The sequence below is a fragment of the Miscanthus floridulus genome, chromosome 19, assembly GCF_019320115.1.
Source record: "Miscanthus floridulus cultivar M001 chromosome 19, ASM1932011v1, whole genome shotgun sequence".
Taxonomy (NCBI): Eukaryota; Viridiplantae; Streptophyta; class Magnoliopsida; order Poales; family Poaceae; genus Miscanthus; species Miscanthus floridulus.
Window position 1 is genome coordinate 99,522,177 of NC_089598.1, and position 19,901 is coordinate 99,542,077.

Genomic DNA, 19,901 nt, shown 5'->3' on the forward strand with positions numbered 1-19,901 from the left:
TGCACAACATGACATTCTAGGTGACGTTGACATGACCGGTACCGAAACATAACTTTTTTTTAAAAAAGAGCTAGATTGTAAAAAAATTGGGCAACGCGGAGGTGAGGACAATTCCACGGGAAACGGGTCGTCGTCGCCTCGTCGGCACGAGCTAGACCGCTGCGCGCTGCTCCTCGGCGTGTACCAGTATACCACATGGCCCGCATCGTCCCACGACAAGTCGGCAAGCAAACCCCTTCCCGGCCACCGCGTGAATCCTGGCCATATACTATACTCTCTCTTCTCCGGGCTCGCCAACTGGCCTCAAATGCCTAAGCCGCCTTCTTCTAAAGTCAACTCTCCGAGCCAGGCCGCAGCAAAGGCTGGCGGAGGACGATCCAATACTTTGTAGAAGCAGCAGCTCTAGCTTCTCGGACGGAAGCCTTCGCCAGGTAAGGGCTGGCTGGTCGGACTTCTCTGTCCTTCGATCTTTGCTCGGCTTAATTTTGGTTTTTTCTTAGCGGTTTCCAATTTTTCTTGTGTTTCTAGTACTCATGTGTTAACGGCATGGTTGGGGTTTCTCCGCTAGACAAGCTAGATGGAAAAGAATCGCCTCACCCCGCCCAACAAGGCTAGGCGAGTAGGCAAGAAAAAGATACGGTTGTTTGGTTTTCTATCAGCTTCTTCTCATTTCTTCCCTCTACTACCCATTCTCGTTCTCCTCCTCCATGGTTCCTGAGCTCCGGTGACTCACGGAAACTGCTAGTATGACAGAAGATAGCACGTTCTAAACCATATTCTTTTGTCAATTGAACCTGCGTCGTTGGTAGCCCCGAATCGACGAATTTTATTAAAAAACGAGTATAGTATATGGCCAGGATTTAGGCAGATCCACATCCAAGCAGTCACGAAGGCTGGCGTGGCTTCGATTCCAAGCGCAGCCAAGCTAGAGCATCTAAAGAGTTCCCAAAATGTCTCCCAATCCTTTGATTTTTGGTAAGATTAAAAAAACCCAGCGTAAAGATGCGCGTGGGCTTCGACCTCCCAAATCCCAATCCCACGGGCTGCGGCGCGAGAATGCGAGGCTGGCACGCGAGCGGGCGTGCGTGCGGCGCCTCTGCGATGGCGTGCAGCGGGGAAGGCCCGAGCGGGCCGAACCCGGTGCTGTTCGGAGTCGGAATCGGGGCCAAGCGGATACCCGGCGCGGATGGGGACGATGCGGAACGGCGAAGATGGGACATGCCGCCGGCGTTGGCCGCCGCCTTCTGACGTTGACGTCCCAGCCGAGCTCGGGGTCGAATCCGCGGGCCTTGAGCTCCCTGTACTGCTGGCAGAGCGCGCATGGCTCGCAGCACGGCAGCAGTCGCAGCAGCCGACGTCGGGGACGCCGAGCTGCTGGCGCATCTTGGAGTGGTACGTGCCGGGGCCGCGCTGACCTGCTTGCGGCGGCCGTACGCCACCGCTACGCGATCCCCGACGTGCACGACACGCGCTGGCGGACTCGCTCGCGTCCGTCGTCGTCTTGAACCTGGCCGTAGCAGGCGCTCCCTCCTCCGATGCGGCCGGGTAATCCTGCGCGTATGGTTGGGATGGGGGACCAAGCACGATGAGCTGCCTTGGGCCTCTGGAGTTACGAGCATCTCCATGTACGTGCTTGTTCTCAGGAAGAGAGGAAGAAGATGATCTATTTACAAAAATGCCTTTGAATGATTGGAATATGCTTTTAGGAGTGAATTATTGGAAACTCTAGGAGATGGCTTTATTTATTCCTCCTAATATGTTTTTAGGAGTTGGAAAACACTATGTTTTTTACATGAGATTATTGGGTACTCTTGGAAATACTCTTAGGTCCTATTTGGCTCTCTCCTCTCAAAAAAAGTATTTTATAGGGTTCGTGCTGTTGACCAGAATTATAGAAAATATTGGTAACATTTGTATCTCCAAGTAAGTTTCTTAGAAAAATATATTCAACGACTCATCTAATGATTAATTATGCATAACAAATATTCATATTTTCTTATATATATATTTGATCATACTTGAAACTGCTAAGTGAGAATGACACTCTAGGACGGAGTATGACCTAAGGTTTAGTTGATTAAAATTAAGAGTTAAATTTTAGACCACTTTAGATCACTTGTTTAGTCTAATAAACTAATAATTTTTTTGAGGTGGGCTAAACTTTAAACAATATGTTAGACCATCTGTTTAGAGCTTTGAAAGCTAAAGTAATCTGAAGTTACTTTAGTGGCTAGGCTTTAGACAAACGTTGTTAGGATCAATAAGAGGTGTGTGAAGACTGCTGCTGTGTTGCGTATGACAATATGGGATGCGAGGCGAGAGGAGTAGCAGCGACCTGACAACTGGGTCCGAGGGCCAGTATCTCGTGGGTTATTGACAGCCGTGTAATAGGAATATAAATAGCGCTTGAGAGGGAAAGGGAAGACACGAAATGTAAAGAGAGAACCAAGAACTTCTATATCTGTCTTCTGAAACTCTGTATCCTGTTCTCTGAAACTCTAAACCCTGTTCTCAGAAACTTTGAACCTCATTTCCTATCTAAAGTTGTTCTGTTCTTCTCATCGGCGCTCAATCCCTCCTCAACCTATCCGATCTCCAGTGGGATCATGACAATTGGTATTAAAGCCTCAATTCCACCACAAATTTAGCACCCAATTTTTTCCCCAAAATTTGTTTGTTGTCGGGTGATTTTGCTGTTGATTCTGGCGTCGTCTCGCAAACCCATGCCGTTTCAGAAGGAGATGGCGGCGTCATTGGAGAGTTTATCCACCCAATTTGAGACCATTGCAAAGCAATTCGCTTGGTTCTAGTCGATGAGGCGCGAACCACTGGATAAGTTGAGCGGAGTGGAGATGTGGAAGATAGGCATCGACGAGGTGTTCGACACCTTATTACATAAGGCCACCAGATGAAGAAGGCCATTGTTACTGACTCCAATGTGTGCCGAGCAAAGACGATGTGTTCTTTCTTGTCATCACAACGTAGCAATTGACTCTAAAAATGGAGCTATAATAATTAGTTCCTCAGTGTAAGGCCTACACAAAGTTTTTAGGTTTACTAGAAACAATTTTGTATAGAATTGTCAAAATCAACACTTTTGTTTTTTATCAACTAAATAGACCAACAGAAGGCTCAAGACCCTATTACTAACAACAACAACAACAAAGCCTTTAAGTCCCAAACAAGTTGGGGTAGGCTAGAGTTGAAACCCAGTAGAAGCCATCAAGGTTCAGGCATGTGAATAACTGTTTTTCAAGCACTCCTATCTAAGGCTAAGTCTTTGGGTATATTCCATCCCTTCAAGTCTCTTTTTGTTGCCTCTACCCAAGTCAACTTCGGTCTTCCTCTGCCTCTCTTCACATTACTATCCTAGCTTAGGATTCCGCTACGCACCGGTGCCTCTGGAGGTCTCCGTTGGACATGTCCAAACCATTTCAACCGGTGTTGGACAAGCTTTTCTTCAATTGGTGCTACCCCTAATCTATCACGTATATCATCGTTCCGAACTCGATTCCTTCTTGTATGACCGCAAATCCAACGCAACATACGTATTTCCACAACACTTATCTGTTGAACATGTCATCTTTTCGTAGACCTACATTCTGCACCATATAACATATCAAGTCTAATCGCCGTCGTATAAAACTTGCCTTTTAGTTTCTGTGGTAACCTTTTGTCACATAGGACACCAGATGCTTGGCGCCATTTTATTCACCCTACTTTGATTCTATGGCTAACATCTTCATCAATATCCCCGTCTCTCTGTAGCATTGAAAGGTATCCTTCCTAGTCACTATTTGACCTTCCAAACTAATATCTTCCTCCTCCCGAGTAGTAGTGCCGAAGTCACATCTCATATACTCAGTTTTAGTTCTACTAAGTCTAAAACCTTTAGACTCCAGAGTCTCCCGCCATAACTTCAATTTCTGATTCACTCCTGTCCGGCTTTCATCAACTAGCACTACATCGTCCGCGAAAAGCATACACCAAGGAATGTTCCCTTGTATGCCCCTTGTGACCTCATCCACCACTAAGGCAAACAGATAAGGGCTCAAATCTGACCCTTGATGTAGTCCTATCCTAATCGGGAAGTCATCCGTGTCTCCATCACTTGTTCGAACACTAGTCACAACATTGTTGTACATGTCTTTAATGAGCCCGACGTACTTCGTTGGGACTTTATGTTTGTCCAAAGCCCACCACATAACATTCCTTGGTATTTTATCATAAGCCTTCTGCAAGTCAATAAAAACCATGTGTAGGTCCTTCTTCTTCTCCCTATACCGCTCCATAACTTGTCTTATTAAGAAAATGGCTTCCATGGTTGACCTTCCGGGCATGAAACCAAATTGGTTCATAGAGACCCGCGTTATTGCTCTCAAGCGATGCTCGATAACTCTCTCCCATAGCTTCATAGTATGGCTCATCAACTTAATTCCCCGGTAATTAGTACAACTTTGAATATCCCCTTTATTCTTGTAGATCGGTACCAATATACTTCTCCACTCGTCAGGCATCTTGTTCGATCGAAAAATATGGTTGAACAGCTTGGTTAGCCATGTTTCTCTAAAAGTTGAAGTTTGGTTCAACTTTGACCCAAAACTATCCTTAACATGATGATGATTCATTATGCTTTTTCTTCTTCCAAAGATGTAAAAGTCGATGCCTTAAATGCAATAACCCGATATTTGCTTAATGGTAAATAGCATTGATATTTTTGCTCCATGATAACCTAACCTGCTGTAGTACATAACTATTCTGCTGGCAATTGGTTCAGAATTTTATGCAACTACTTTATACAGTTATGCTGTATTACATCTTGTGCTCTTACAGGACGAGAAGGAAAAATCTCTTCAAATTTTTGTCTTGCAATTTGTAGAGACATTCAGAGATTGGGGACCACACCCAATTGAGCAACTGGTTGATCAAGAATTAGGAAACAATGAAACAATTGTAGGATGCTCTTGCGGGCATCCTTCTGAGGTCATTCTTATTCTGATTCAGGAGATTTCTCTAATTACATCAACTTTTACTGAAAGTAAGCGGCTTTATTCTATAGTGACTATTTATTGTGTGATATTCCTCCAATATTCTTTGATTTTTTAAATTCATAATTTTGATGTTTGTTGCATGTGGTAAGTCTCCCCACCTTCCATTCTATGTTCATGAAACAACTCTTTCTTGAGCATGGGTAGAATGCTCTTCTTGGACAAATTTGGCTTCTTAAAATCAAATTTTTGTGGAATTTGCTTCCTAGAAACCTGTTTTTGCGAGTGGACAATGCAAAGTTGTACCAATTTGCAAGTGGACACTGCAGGCGCTGAAAGTTTGGAGTAATATATACTGCTCATAGGGTTGTGGCTTGTGAGAAAACTGATGAAATGACTATTTACCCCTTATACCTGAACTGTTCGCTAGGGAGGCAGGGCAGTGGCCATGATCGTGGCCAGGGAAGGGAGCCTCGCCCACCCATGTGGGTGGAGGGCAGCAGCCGCGGCGACGGAGAGGGTATTGAGCATTTGGAAGACGAGATGCGCTTCACGGCTTCACGCCATCCAAATGGGACCAACTCATCCACGTTTTTTTCCCCACGGATAGATCCGTCCCGTATCTTCTAGGAATATTTTCTAATGGATGGTACCATTGGAAACGGGAACAATAAGCACTGAATAGATGAAGGTAGGACATGAAGACTTCAGTAGAAGAAAAGTCTAGCGCCACTTCGAGCACGAGCAGTGTTGCCGTTGTCACATGCTCAGAAAAAAATAATATATTGTCCAGTTGTGTCCCTGGGAATAAGATTAAGGTATTTATTTATGGTTTCTCTGGTCAACTTTTGACCACTACTAATGCTTCTCCATCTCCTTGGTTTCTTCATCCAGGGTTCCTCTTCTTCTTGATTGGTTGTTACATACCATAGGATTTTAGCCACTTAGTGGTGTTACTCCGAACAGTTGTTTGTGTCTATACTGTCTATTTTCAAGAACGTGTTAAGAGGAGTTAGATCAACTCTACAAAGTGAGTACACTGTTCGCTTGGCTGATAAGCTAAGCTGAAAAATACTGTTGTCTGATTTGTTGTGAGAGAAAAACACTGTTCGTTCGCTTAAAAAGTACGACTCATAAGACAAGCGAACAGGGCCTAGAGGAAACTCACACTACAAACTACAGCATATAATGGCAACGTTATCAGCAAGTGCCTGGATCCTATAAAGTAGTCTCTCCGCGTTGGTAAAATGGTATGACCATGTGAGCATCACATGCTTAGACCAGAGAGTAAAGAAAAAAAATCCTCTTTCTTGCATCCAGTAGGCGTGGTCCCATGAGCGAGAATAAGTTTTTTTTTTTTGATTGCCATGAGCGAGAATAAGTTATGCCCTCTTCAGGTCAACTCACAACGTACCAGTCCTGATGCCTATTGCCTATCTATCCTTGTTTGCTTCATCACAGAGTTCCCTTCTTGATTGGTTTAATGGAGGCGACTCCATGCTTTTGGTGAGCACCTCTTGAAGGCTGAACGGCTGAAGTTCTTCTCCAGGTCAGATTTAATCTCTTCAGGTGTGCTGCTTTCCCAGTATTTTAGCATCCTGCTTCCACTAAAAAACAGGTACTCATAGCAGTGCATCATATGTGTTCATGTCCATCCCTCTAAGTTGTTGCCTTTTGAGATCCAAAAATTAGTTGGCCCAAATAGTACTAGACTTTAGTTTCTTCAGCAGCTTTCTTAGTTTTGTAGACCAAAGAACTAATTTATTCAAGCAGACAAGTATATTTCAAGTTCATGCTAAAAGGTGTATGACATTTCGAGTTAGTGGTTTGGGTAAAATTTGTACAGAAATTTTCCCTCAAGGTATTCATTCAATTACCAGATGATGAGTTTCTTCTCTGATTTAGACTAAAAGGGAGTTGGACTATATAACTTCGGAATTTTCCTAACATGCCCTGTCAAATTATGGTTTCATAAAATCCACTCCCAACTATTTTTTATCCCACCTAGCCCTAAGATATCATTCCCAGCGTTTTGTTGTCAGGACTATTTGCTGCCAGCCCATTCAAAAACCTAAGATGGACAACGAACCTTTCAGACATTGTGACCTGGAGAGCATATTAAAGGATCCAAGTGCACAACCATATGATCTACGGTTACAGTATTTGAGAGATATCACAGATGATTTCTCTACTGAGCGGGAACTTGGTAGGGGTGGTTTTGGTGTAGTATATAAGGTAATATTCCATTTTCTTTTTCGAACACATATCATCAGAGTGATCCAAAACAATATCCATATTAATAAAAGGCTTTAAGCAGGGAATGCTACCAAATGGCAAAATGATTGCTGTGAAGATTCTTGTGTCATCGTCAGAGGTTCAACAAAAACAGTTTAAAAACGAGGTGGACAACCTAATGAGAGTCAGGCACCAAAATATAGTACAGTTTGTAGGCTATTGTTATGAAACATGGATGAAATATACAGACTACAACGGGAAACATATTTTCGCAGAGAGGCCAAAAAGGTTGCTGTGTTTTGAATATATGCCTAAAGGAAGCCTTGATAGGTATATTTCAGGTATGACTTTCAGTATGGGACTTACTCTCCACATTGATTTCAGTGTTGGAAAAGCACTAAGGCACTAAGCAGTCAATAGGTTGGTGGCACCCATCCTAGGTGGGCACCTATGTGGAATAGGAGAGAGGATGATTCCCTTTTAAAACAGTGGTGTTAATTTGTGATGCAGAAGTATATATTTTTAAAAGTGTCATATGATCCCGATTATGTAGTTGTTAGTGTAATCACAAGAAATTAATGGTGAATGTTAAATTTTAATGACCATTCGATGTTGGCGAAAAGTCAAATTCTAACATCCATGCTATGTCATAACATGCCTTAAAACAGAACAATTGGGGGAGTTTCTTGTTTCTTTTGGAATGGAAATTTTGTAGATTGAACCTAGCTACACTAGTACTTTTGAAAGATATAAAAAGGGTGTAATTAATGCTGAAAGTTCCCATAAAAGGTGGGGTATGGGGAAGTGAATTTCAGGGCAGCCTTACCCTTTCATAATTCTGCAAGGAGGCTGGTTCGAACCCACCAGTGGAAAGATTCTACCAATGTGCCATGCCACAATACTTTTAAAAATATATATATATGCTATGACATTTTATAACAGATCATTACATGATGTTAAACTGCATAAGACATTCTATGTTATAAATGATGGAGAACATATAATAGTACTTGTGTGACAACTGACAAGCGTGATGATTTTTCAATTAACTTATTCAAATGCTCTCATTTTGATTCCATGCACAGACGAATCTAGTGGACTTGATTGGCCCAGTCGCTACAAAATAATTAAGGGGATTTGCTGTGGTTTACATTACCTTCATGAGGAGTGTCAAAATAATGCTTCCGTTATTCACTTGGATCTGAAACCTGCAAACATATTGCTTGACGACAATATGGAACCAAAAATTGCGGATTTCGGCCTATCAAAATTCTTTGATGATCAAAAGGTTCAAACTTGTGCTACAACTATTGCAGGCTCACAGTAAGTTTAATGTAACTTGACAATGCATTGCATTTTAATGATCTTGTTTTGCAGCTCTTAATGTTTGAACTTCAAAATCTCATGTTGTGATGCAGTGGTTACATGGCACCAGAATATATATGGGACCATATAATCACAACTAAGGCAGACATATACAGTTTGGGTGTAATAATTATAGAGATGATAACAGGCCGCAGGATCGGACCTTTCGGTATTACTGTAACTTCCTGCCAGGATTTTGTGGAACCTGTAAGAAATTATGTTTCAGCATTTGAGATGGAGGTCCTTTGGACTAATGATTTTACACTTTTACATAACCATAGTATCAAACTCTCTGCTCCAAGCAGGTACTTGGGAAATGGAGAAACAGGTTTGAAGAAACACCAGGGCATGCATCACCAGAATTAGAATGCCAACAAATCGAAAGTTGCCTTCAAATAGGTCTTAGCTGCATCAAAATTGATCGAATGGAAAGGCCTACAGCAAAGGAGATTATCGAGAAGCTTCATAGATGGGAAAGCACCAATTGCTATGCGAGCAATGAGGAAAATTCACATAAAGACAAGGTATAGCTCTTGTGGAAGTTAAGCTAGGGGTTTGCTTAGGAATTTATTTTACAAGAATACGTAGTAGAGCACATGTTTGTTTTTGTTCACTTCTAGGTAAATATCATATATACCCATAAAGAATAAAGAATATGTGCAAATGTATTTTGATATTTAGCACTCATACAAGAAAAAGTACATTGGTGAATGAAATTCCTATGTCTTGTTTCCTTGTGCTTAACATCTAAACCTAGTTTTGGTGGTTACCTATTTCAATCATATTTGATGAGAGCTGTAACCTTCCTTAGCTAAAAAGTTTAGGTTATAAAGTTTTGACACTATCTGCCAAAACTTAAAATATGTTATAGACTATCTTCCTATAACCTGTATCCTACCCTGAACGCATATAAGTCGGCATGCTTCCATCAGTTCACATGGAGAATTTTGTAGGTGCTCTAGTATTACAAAAGGTTTAAAGTATTAAATAGTACTTGGACATGTACTTGGTAAGATATTACAGTGTATACTGATAATATTACATTACGAGCTAATTTGGAAGCAAGGGGGAGCTAAACCTAGGGAGGGAAAACCTCCCATGGAGAATCAATTATCTTATTCAAATTACATCCCCATGGATTTCTCCTCCTAGGAAAAGTCAGGGATTCTAAGGGGATTTGAGTTTCCAAACTAGCCCTACATCTTTTCTGAGGGAATATTACACTACTTCAGTGATAGAACTGATAGAAATTTATGTGAAATGTATCTAGATTCAGTCACCCAGTGAATTTGGGATATGCCAAAAAAAAAAAAGAGAAAAAACTCAGGAAAGTTTTCAAAATTCTATTACCATTCAATGCAAGAAGTTCTTTGCTGCAGATTGTGCCCACCCCAAAGGAGTTGCTCGAGATCAGCCCTCTTGAACTTCGCTTTTCCTTGGAGATAAACAAGCGGATACCTTGCATTGTAAAGCTAACTAACAAGACAGATGACTATGTTGCATTTTATTTTGGGCTTATGATGGCAAAGAAAAACTATTACATTGAACCGACTAGTGGCTTTCTGTGGCCACGGTCCACATTTAATGTAGTTGTAACAATGGAAGAACAACAGGAGTTACAATTGGACTGGCAGTGCAGCGATGAATTTCTCATACAGAGCATTGCCGTTGAGAAGTATATGCTCACATCAAAGCCTATCACTGCAGATTTGTTTGACAACATGTCAAGCAATCTGGTGAATAAGGTAAAGGTGATGGTTGTTTATGTGCCACCAGCTGAACTACCATCCGCATCACATACTGGGTCTGAGGCAAGGTTTTCTTCCTTGACATCATCATTGAATTTGGACAGCATAAAGATCTCATATCCGCAGAGATTAGAAGACTTTCCGGCAAGTTCCTTTGAACTAAATTTCCAATTGTTCTATTTAGGATTCTAGACTACTCAAGTTATTACTTCCCAGTTGATTTTCTCAAAACCTTTGTGAAATGCAACACTACTAATGTTTTTGGACCAGAAGTCATCAGCAAGTAGGTTGAATGTGATTTTGTATTTTCTCTGATCACCAGGTTGAAAGAAGACCTTTTACTACGGTAGTTGAACAAATCAAATTTCTTACTGAAAGTAACTACCGCCTGCCTATGTACTCACCTTTTTTCATAGAATGTGGTTAAAGAAGTTAGCTATACATTATAGTAGCTACGCACTTGCTATAATCTGTTTGCAAACAAATAGGTTGCTAAAAAGGTGGAAATTTATCATTTGTGTTGGAATGCTGTGGCAGCTGCATTGCTACAGACAACATTGCATACAGCATTGTTATACATACACTAAGGGCCTATTTGATTTGGGGCGCCAGGGTGGCCCTGCACTCCTGGGCTGCAAACTCGCGTGTTTGATATCCTAGGCCCACTCGCGAGCCAGGCCGGCCCGGTGCAAAAAACACTCTCTTGGCTGCCAGGAAACGAAGATGAAGTCCGTTTTTCGGCGGCCAGTCTTGCTTCGGCGTGGAAGCCCGAGTTGGACTCACCTCCCGACTCGCGTCTCTCTCTCACCGCTCGCTTTCTTCTTCATTGTCGCGTGCCGCCTTTGCCGCTTTGGCCGCCGCCGCCACGCTGGAGCAGCAGACGGCGCGAGGATTGATGGCCGTGCTGCGCTCCTGGGAGGCGACGAGCTCGGCGTCGCGCTCGGGGTCAGCAACGACGCGGGCGGGGGCGGGGGCCCCGGGTGGTGAGCGGCCGAGCTCGCCGCGCTGCGGTGTGGGGTGCGCGCCGCCGCCAGGGGCCCCGAGCGTGCAGACCTGGCCAGGCCGTCACCGGGGCCACCAAGCTGGCTGGCCTGGCCACGCCGCCGCCGGGGACCGCGGGAGTGCGATGGCCTGCCACGCCGCGGCCATTGCCGACGTCGCCGCGGCACAGGTGGGGGCGGCGCCGAGCCAGCGTGCGAAGGCGTCGGCGCGGTAGTGGCGATGCGTGAAGCGCGCCATGTCTGCCCAGGTGAAGTCCGGGTACCGCCGCGGCTGCTCCTGCTCGCGTGCGGCAACGGCAAGGAGGCGCGGCAGCGGGCGGCACCATGCGGTCCTCGCGCGGGTAGAGGAAGAAGGCCAGTAACTAGCGCTCCCGCTCCCGGTGCACCACTTCGATTCACGCTCGCGCTGCTGCTCAGCGGTGGTGAGGCGGCACGCGACGTCCGGCCCGCAGCCAAAGCGAGCAGGTCCGCAGACCCTTCTTCTCCCCTCGGCCAGCTCCACCATGGTGAGGAATGACGAGCTCACGGGCGGCCCCAGCGCCGGTGACGGCATCAACGGCGCGCTGCTCCTTTGCGCCATGGCCAAGGAGAAGGGCGTGCCCACACTGGTTCTGGGGCCGCGGCGGCCGGCTCCCGCGCTTCCCTCCGCCTCTCCCTCCCCCATGTTCTTCCTCCTGGCCTGCTGGGCGTATGGAACGGCGTCCATCACGTTCGCTGCCGCAGCAGTGGCGCGGGAGAAGGGGAGCGGCGGCGATGTGCCGATGCTGGGTGCCGACGCCCTGCACGTGTTCGATGAAATGACAATGCCAATGTATGGGGGTAACCTTACCATGTTCTAAGTCCAGGGGTCATCCTACTCTTTTGTTCAGACAATCAAACACGTTCTTACCTGAGCTTGGCTTTGCAGGAACATGCAATCAAACATAGGCACTTGTACCATTTGGACTTGACTCTGGCTGGGCATAGCCAGGCGGCCATATGCCCAATGTTTTCAAGTCGTCCAGTCGAACCTAGTCGCCATGGGACCGACCAGGAGACTAATCACGATTAGTTGTCGACCAGGCCGATTAGTCGAGCCTAGTCGACCCCTGGTCGTCCTATATATCAGGACATATATACCTACTATATATATACCTATATATACTATATAGTATACACAATAAAGCAAGCATCAAGACTACATTAGTGTTTAGCTGGTGACTTACTCGTGGGAGTTGTTTTCTTCTCTTTTCTGCCATGTCCAGAGGTCCATATTCCTGTCCCAAACTCCATTTATTTGCTGACTTGCTGCTGGAAGCCTAAAATACCAAAGAAGACCATAATTAGCAACACTAATGTAGTCTTGATCTTGACACAGCTCAACAGCAGCACTGCTGCAGTAGCAAATAACTAGCATTTAGCAGTTAGCACATAGCAGACCATAGCAGCCACACAGCCAGCATATTACATAACCAAACAAGTTCAGTACACATAAGCTAAAGTGTTCAACACAGAGTCACAAACCTTGACATTTAACAGTCCAACAAAAGTAGGCAACTAGCCATCTAATTAAGCAAATCAACATTAAAATTGAAGCCTCCATCTCCATCTCCAGTTGGTCCATCTCCAGTTTCAGTTGGTCCAGATTCTTCATCCTCCATTGCTATTGCTGAATCTACATGCTGATCTTGGTCTTCATCATCAACTTCATCAATATCTTGAGTCACTGTGTTCCTTGGACGCTTCCTGTTCCTAGCATACGCCTCATAGGGGCAGCAACAGCAGCACGAGTAGCAGGAGCCCTAGGCAAGTTACGTCCCTTTAGATCCTGAGTTGCACCAATAGCCTCATCCACAACAACCCAAGTCATAGCATCGCCACCACCTTCCTGAACTGGTTCTGGTTCACAATTTTCATTGACCCATTCATTTTCCCAACGAAATTCATCAAGCAAGAGTGGATTGCATCTCTTTCCTTTGGAACCCAGCTCTCTAATTTTTTTATATATGTTTTCCATCTTGCGGTTGTAACTGACATATACGAACTTATTTAACCTTTGGTGCTCTAATCGGTTTCTCTTTTTTGTATGGACCTACACAAAATATAATGCAGAATCACATATCAATATTACTACCATACTTAGGACGCGTTTGGCGCTGCTCCAGGCGGCTCCGGCTCCTCACCTTGGGCACTGTAGCGACACTGTAGCAGGAGCCGTTTCGGAAATCGAGGCGCAAAATGAACTGAAAAGAAGCCGAAAAGAGGAGGAGCCGGCGAAGCCACGATTTCGAGCTCCGCTGGCTCCGTGCTACAGTGTATGAACAGTGTCGGAGCCGGAGCCCCCCGGAGCTCCTCCAAACGGGTCCTTAATTACTCAGCAGTAGTACACTAGCACTTACAGCAGAAAATTCACTCCAACTACGCTCGCATCCAGATGCAGCGCAACAAAGGCTAACAATCATTTTTGCTAAACATTCTAACCCTAACAGGCCAAACTGTAAGCCCAGTAGCCCACATGTCCGCCCAGTTAAAAAGGGCCAAAAAACAGAGTAACCAAACTGGTCGTCCCTGTCCTAGTTGGACGACTAATCGTGATTTCTCATCGACTAATCGGACGACCAGCTTTCTGGTCGAGCTAATCGAGTCGGACCTCCTAATCGAACACCAGGGACCGATTAGGACGAGTCGCGATTAATCGGACGACTTGAAAACATTGATATAAACTTTATACTAATCCAGGACAATTTAGGTGATATTACTCAACCTGGAAATATATATAATCCCAATCATCAGCAAGTAACCCTATCAAGAAATGAACCTTCCCCATCTTATAATATGGTAACTAGTAACATGGCCCTGTACTTAACTTTCCTAACATTTTAACTTCATACATAATTGGTTAAGTGGTTCTTGTTTACAGGATTCAAATAGGAACGCTCTTCAACAGTATGCTCAAGGTCCAAGTGTTGAGCAAATGTACCACGGATCCAATTTTCAGCAGTAATTCAAGATCTTCCATTATGACATTATCTAATTATTGTTTGTAGACATCCAGTCTAACCTCTGATCTGCATGCAAATATTTTGACATCTGTTTCTTGTCTGCCTCATTCTTTCAGGGATACTGGAGGTACTACTCACTCTAATTATTTTGAAGAAGGAAGAGTAGATGGTGACTCACAGTTATACCAACCTGATGGTAAATAAATATCTAATTTTGTGATTAGACGAGATTCCAGATCATATCTATTGATATTATTGGCAATTGTAATATAGGTGATGCTTTACCTGGTATTGAGGGGTTTCAAATTGCTGGTGAACCGAGACCAGGATTTCAATTAACAGCATGCGGTTTCCCTACAAATGGTACTACCCTTTGCAATTTCCAGGTATATTGTTTTCTGACCTTTTGTTACGATTCTTTATAATTGCTATATGTTTTAAATCTTGTAAATAAAACCTTTCATCCCATTGATGTTGCTGTTCTAGTGGGTTCGCCATCTTGAAAATGGTATCAGGCAGTCTATCGAAGGTAGTGGGGAATTTATCCTAGATCCTGTGGCATATTATTGTTCAGATATAATTTAATTTTTCTTACTACTTCTTTATATTTTGAAATTTAGGTGCCACGATGTATGACTATGTGGTCACTGCAGATGATGTTGGCACTCTTCTTGCTGTAGACTGTACGCCTATGGATGATAATGGCCGCCAGGTTATTATTCAGAATTATAAAATATATAGGCTGTTTCTTTGGCTTTAGGATGCACTCCTACCTATGTTTTTTTTCCTGTGTATGTCAATGCTCAAGTCAACGTTTTTCAACTCATTTGTTGTCTATAATAGTATGTGCTAGAATTTGGAAATTTAAGACATGCATTTATGCTACTGGTTTTCCTAGTCACACTTAATGTGTAGAACTGTAGATGAGAGGAGTGTACTTGAGCTTTTTACCTTTTACATTGGTTCAATATTGTAACCACCAATACATGAGCATCTGATACTGGGAAACTTTGAATTTAAGTCCACATACAGTGCTATTATTCTAGTATAACAAGTCTCCTTTTATGTAGCGTCATTTGTGGACACGATTTGCTAACAATGGGAATAAGATAACCTGTGGTGAGTTTCCATTGCTGTGTTGCTGCATTTTTGGATTGCTGATCTCATGTATTACAATATCATAACACTTTTCTTTATGGATTAGCTTATTGGACCCTATATAATCTCATGCCATGATTTAAAAAATTGAAGATATACTACATTGCAAGGGTTTCCTCTAGAAAATGCTTCCTGAAAAAGTTAGACATTTACTAGGTAAATAGTGAATAGTCAGAATAATCATGTTGGCTAAAACTGAAAGGGCATCTTATATCTTCTTTAATCAGTTATTATTAAATAAGTTAATCTTGCACAACCATGTACTAAGATTAAGGAATCAGCCTTTGTGGTTGTGGCTTTTTTCATCCCTTGCATACATGTGTCCCAAGACCCAATGTAGTGTCATGTGCTATTACTTCAAAAATGAAAATATCACTGCATTTAGAAATTTCCAAGTTGCTATGCATTTTCATTTGATATTGAAACTTTGTTTAACTATTTATGGTACTGGAGTGATGACAAGTTTGCTGGTTAAACTAATTTTCTGAGAAATCGAGTTACAGTTACCTGAATGGACATGTCATCCATTTCTCAAACATCATTCCATTTTTCGAGTCTATTTGCATGGCTTTAACGACTTGAACAAAAAGGCATAAACCTGTGTGCTGTCATATAGTATTTCTACTTGCTTCCTTACCTAACAGATGAAGTTCCATTCTACATCTGCAGATCCAGAGATGCGGAGTCATATTGCTGCATATATTTCTAATGGCAGAGCTGAATTTGAAGTTTATGTCCTGGTATGTGTGAAAATGTTTGGGAAAAGACCATTTTATACCCTGAACAATCCGCGTTATCTGTTTGACCCCCTGAACAAAATTTCAGCTCAATTTGCTGTCCCAAACTATTTCAACTTTTCCAATCTACCCCCTAATGATTTTCTCGTACTTCTCTGCATACAAGTTGAGTTTTAAGTTCGAATTTCGTGGGGTGTTAAATACTTTAGTTTTTCATCATTGTTTTTAATGCAATTTTGTATCTCTAGGGTTAACTTTGTAGTAAATTCTCCCAAACTATGAATATGATCATGAAATTTCTTATTGCATTTTTTTATAATAAGTTATGATGTGCTCTATAGCCCCTCAAAATTGGTACTTATGTGGACAAAAAAAATACAAATCTCATTGGGGGTAGATTGGGCTGAAATAGTTTGATGGGAGTAAATTGAGTCGACATTTCATTCAGGGATTAAATGGCCAAACTAGATTGTCCGAGGTAGTAAAATAGGACTTTTTTCCAAAATGTTCATTATCCTGTCAATATTTTTGTACTAACTAGCAATGGATGCTGCGGTGCTACCTATGAAGATGACATGATGTTTACTTGGAAAGCATGTTCTCCAAGAATCTTTATCATTGTGACAAGCGTTATATAGGTGTTAATGCAATTGTAATCTTAGTAGTCATGTTTACTGCTTACTACTACAATTTGTCTTTCATGAACTATTGATTTAGTTCTTGAAGACATAGATAATGTATTCTATAGCCTCAGTTTTTGGGACTTTAAGACACTCGATTAGATCTATTTACAGATGAAAGAAATGTGACATCAATTGTTGTATGCTTATTTTATTGTTTGGTTTTATGTAATATAGGTGTCTGGATGTTTCCTTTTCCCTTATGTAGAATAGGTCCTGCACCGGTGCACCCTATTGTTGAAGGAAAATAGTTGGGTAGAAGTATTGGATGTTATGATCTTGTTTGGGGAAGCAACCATGGCAGCCTTCTCTTTTGGAGTTCAGTTAGAACTTTCAGTTCATTCTGGGCAACTCCTATTATACCCCTGTCCTCCTAGCAACCATCTGGCGCTGCTAGCTGAACAGTCAATTTATTGATTGCACTATGATTGTATCATGCATATTTTCTACTGATGCTGGAAAAAAATTAATTAAACAATATCTAAGCGCTGTGGCTGATTTAGACCTTTTGTGCAGCAGGCTTATTCTCCTGAGGAATGGGAAGTGGCTACATTGGTGCTTACACGACCTAACTATCGGATTAAGTTAAAAAAGACCGGTGAAGTTATAATTGATGAGAAGTACTCCCAAAGTCTACAGGTATTAATGTCCATGTGACATTGGCCATCATAGTAATTATAAATCTACAGTAACTATTTGATTAATCTCACATGTTTATTCGATTCTCTTATATTAAAATTTGTCTTTGCAGACAAAAATTCCAAATGGGCGCACAACTCAATTTGTTTTAGTAACTGCGGGTGCAACTCTTCCATTTAACACACTGGGAATATCAGAGCCAAACAATGAGGATCACGATGTTAGGTACCAACTGTGACACCTTACTTCATAGTCAGCCTTCTCTGTGGCACAATTTTGTTTTCATTTTTTCAAATAAAATAAAAAGGAAATCCATATATCTGATTATCTGACTCTTTTTAGGTTACGTGATCTAATCGTATTAGTCATGAGAACTTTCCAGAAAAAGGTATCCCTTTTATATGGCATTTTCTGATCTTAAACCTTATCTGGATTATGTGTCTACATGTTTTTATTTGTTTGATTTTCATGTTTGACAGGCTCTAGATTCTAAAATGGAAGGCAAGGCTTAGAATCCATGTAGATCTGTAACAAAAGATTCTAGGTAGAACCGTAGAAGATTTTCCTATTTTTGATTGTTTTGTGCAGTATTCGATAATTTTTGTACTTGAGGCAGAACGAGCTCTCGATAGAGCAGAAATTTCAAGAGTTACCTGGTGGAGGCGTGTGGGCACATAAATGGTTAGAGGAACCTAGGATCAATTCTTATCCTGCTAGGATCAATAGTAAATTGTAGGTTTGTGTGATTCTTGCTGTCTTCTCATTGCTTGCTCTAAGTTATGCCATGTCACTGCGGTCTTTGTAAATTTGAAGCAGCCAGTGCTGCAAATAAACCTATGAGATGATGTTCACCGCAGCTCTTGGATATAACTTCATTTCTGTATGTTTGTTGATTTTGATTATCAACTGTTCACCATGCTGTTTACAGTAAGGTTCACAAAGAATCGAATTTGCAATGTTCGTCTCAAGGGCTTCCATTGTGCCTTTCGTTCAGCATATTGCCAATTAAGATGTTTTTAGGGCACAATTCATGAAAGGATACAACAATTTTCCTGCCTCTGGATTGAATCACCTGATTACCATGACGGTGAGAAAATTGGTTACGTTTGGAAACAATTTTGTTCCCCATGGAGAACAGACGAGCAGTAGGTTCTGATGTAGTGATGTTGCAATTCCTGCATCCTGCGTGGAATGGACTTAAGGCGAGGACTCAGGTCTTCCCCCATGCTGCCAAGTGTAGAGCACTAGCTACAGTATTGTCGGGTACCTTAAAAAGGGCCCTAAGCAAGAACCGAAAAAATCGTTTAGACCTTATAAAAATCGAAGCTAGGAGACAACCACCGGCAAAAACCCCACCTCATCCGAGGCTCGGTTGGACCGTCCGGCCCACCTCGAACAAAATCCGGGCTTATCCGACGCGGGCTTGGCCCAAAATGAAATCGTAAGGCCTCGGACGAGGTACCGATTCTCCGTCTCGCTCGAGGCCCCACACGTAAGGCCTCGGATGAGGTACCGATTCTCCGTCTCGCTCGAGGCCCCCGCACGTAAGGCCTCGGTCGAGGTACCGATTCTCCACCTCGCTCGAGGCCCCGCACGTATGGCCTCGGCCGAGGTACCGATTCTCTGACTCGCCCGAGGCCTCGCCCGCAAGGCCTCGGACGAGGTACCGATTCTCCGCCTCGCTCGAGGCCGGCTCGGCAGCTACCCCGTCACCGCCGCCTCGACCGGGACGTCACGTCCAACTAACGCGACCAACCACTCCCGCGACGTCAGCTGAACGACGGCTCGACACAGCAGAGTGACCGACGAGATGGGAGTCGCATCAACGCCATGCCGTCCGGGACAGGACGGGGCAGGGGTTACCGGCCGCTGTGCTCGGCACTGTGCCCACAACTGACACCTATGCGACACTGTGCTGCCTAACCCCATCTGCTCCGAGGACAGCGCGGCGTGGAGAGTCAAGTCCGGGTCCCTGTAGCCTCGGAATCAGCGTATAAGACCAACTGCTCCCTCCGAGCCTTGGCTACCCGCTTCCGCACCCCCGTAGCCTCGGGACTCGCGTCCGCCGAGCCCCCCACGATGGTTCGGCCTCTGCACCGACTGGGCCTCGGCTCTCTACGCTGTCGACATACAGCGACCGGCACGTCGTCCATAGCATGCGCCATGCCCTGCGTCAAGCCATCATAGGAGCTCCCACGTCACACAGGATCGGGCGTGACCGGCGCGTCGCTCTAGTACACCGAGGACAAGACCGCTCCATCGACCATGTCGCCACGGTGACGAGCTACAGGGCTCGGACACACCGCCTCCGCTCACGAAACGCCACGTAGCGAACACATGTATCGCCCTTGTCCCCCCCCCCCCTTCAA

The 19,901-nt window shown here is 43.6% G+C and overlaps 1 protein-coding gene across 12 annotated transcripts; it reads left to right on the plus strand.

Annotated features, from left to right (window-relative positions):
- Window positions 1–213: 213 nt before the first annotated feature.
- LOC136528033 (cysteine-rich receptor-like protein kinase 41) lies at window positions 214–18,434 on the plus strand. Of its 12 annotated transcripts, none has more exons than XM_066520921.1 (20): window positions 214–431; window positions 4,834–5,038; window positions 6,450–6,557; window positions 7,017–7,223; window positions 7,306–7,564; window positions 8,309–8,546; window positions 8,642–8,795; window positions 8,870–9,112; window positions 9,968–10,480; window positions 14,237–14,316; window positions 14,435–14,514; window positions 14,592–14,704; window positions 14,805–14,847; window positions 14,939–15,030; window positions 15,389–15,437; window positions 16,146–16,216; window positions 17,410–17,532; window positions 17,645–17,757; window positions 17,875–17,920; window positions 18,012–18,434. In XM_066520921.1, the coding sequence occupies exons 4-20, from the start codon at window positions 7,065–7,067 to the stop codon at window positions 18,042–18,044; spliced, it is 2,409 nt and encodes an 802-aa protein (XP_066377018.1). In that variant the 5' UTR covers window positions 214–431; window positions 4,834–5,038; window positions 6,450–6,557; window positions 7,017–7,064; the 3' UTR covers window positions 18,045–18,434. The 12 variants fall into 12 exon arrangements, with proteins under 12 accessions (XP_066377018.1, XP_066377016.1, XP_066377014.1 ...); XM_066520919.1 differs by having other exon boundaries at window positions 7,031–7,223; XM_066520917.1 differs by having other exon boundaries at window positions 6,450–6,537; window positions 7,031–7,223.
- Window positions 18,435–19,901: the final 1,467 nt, after the last annotated feature.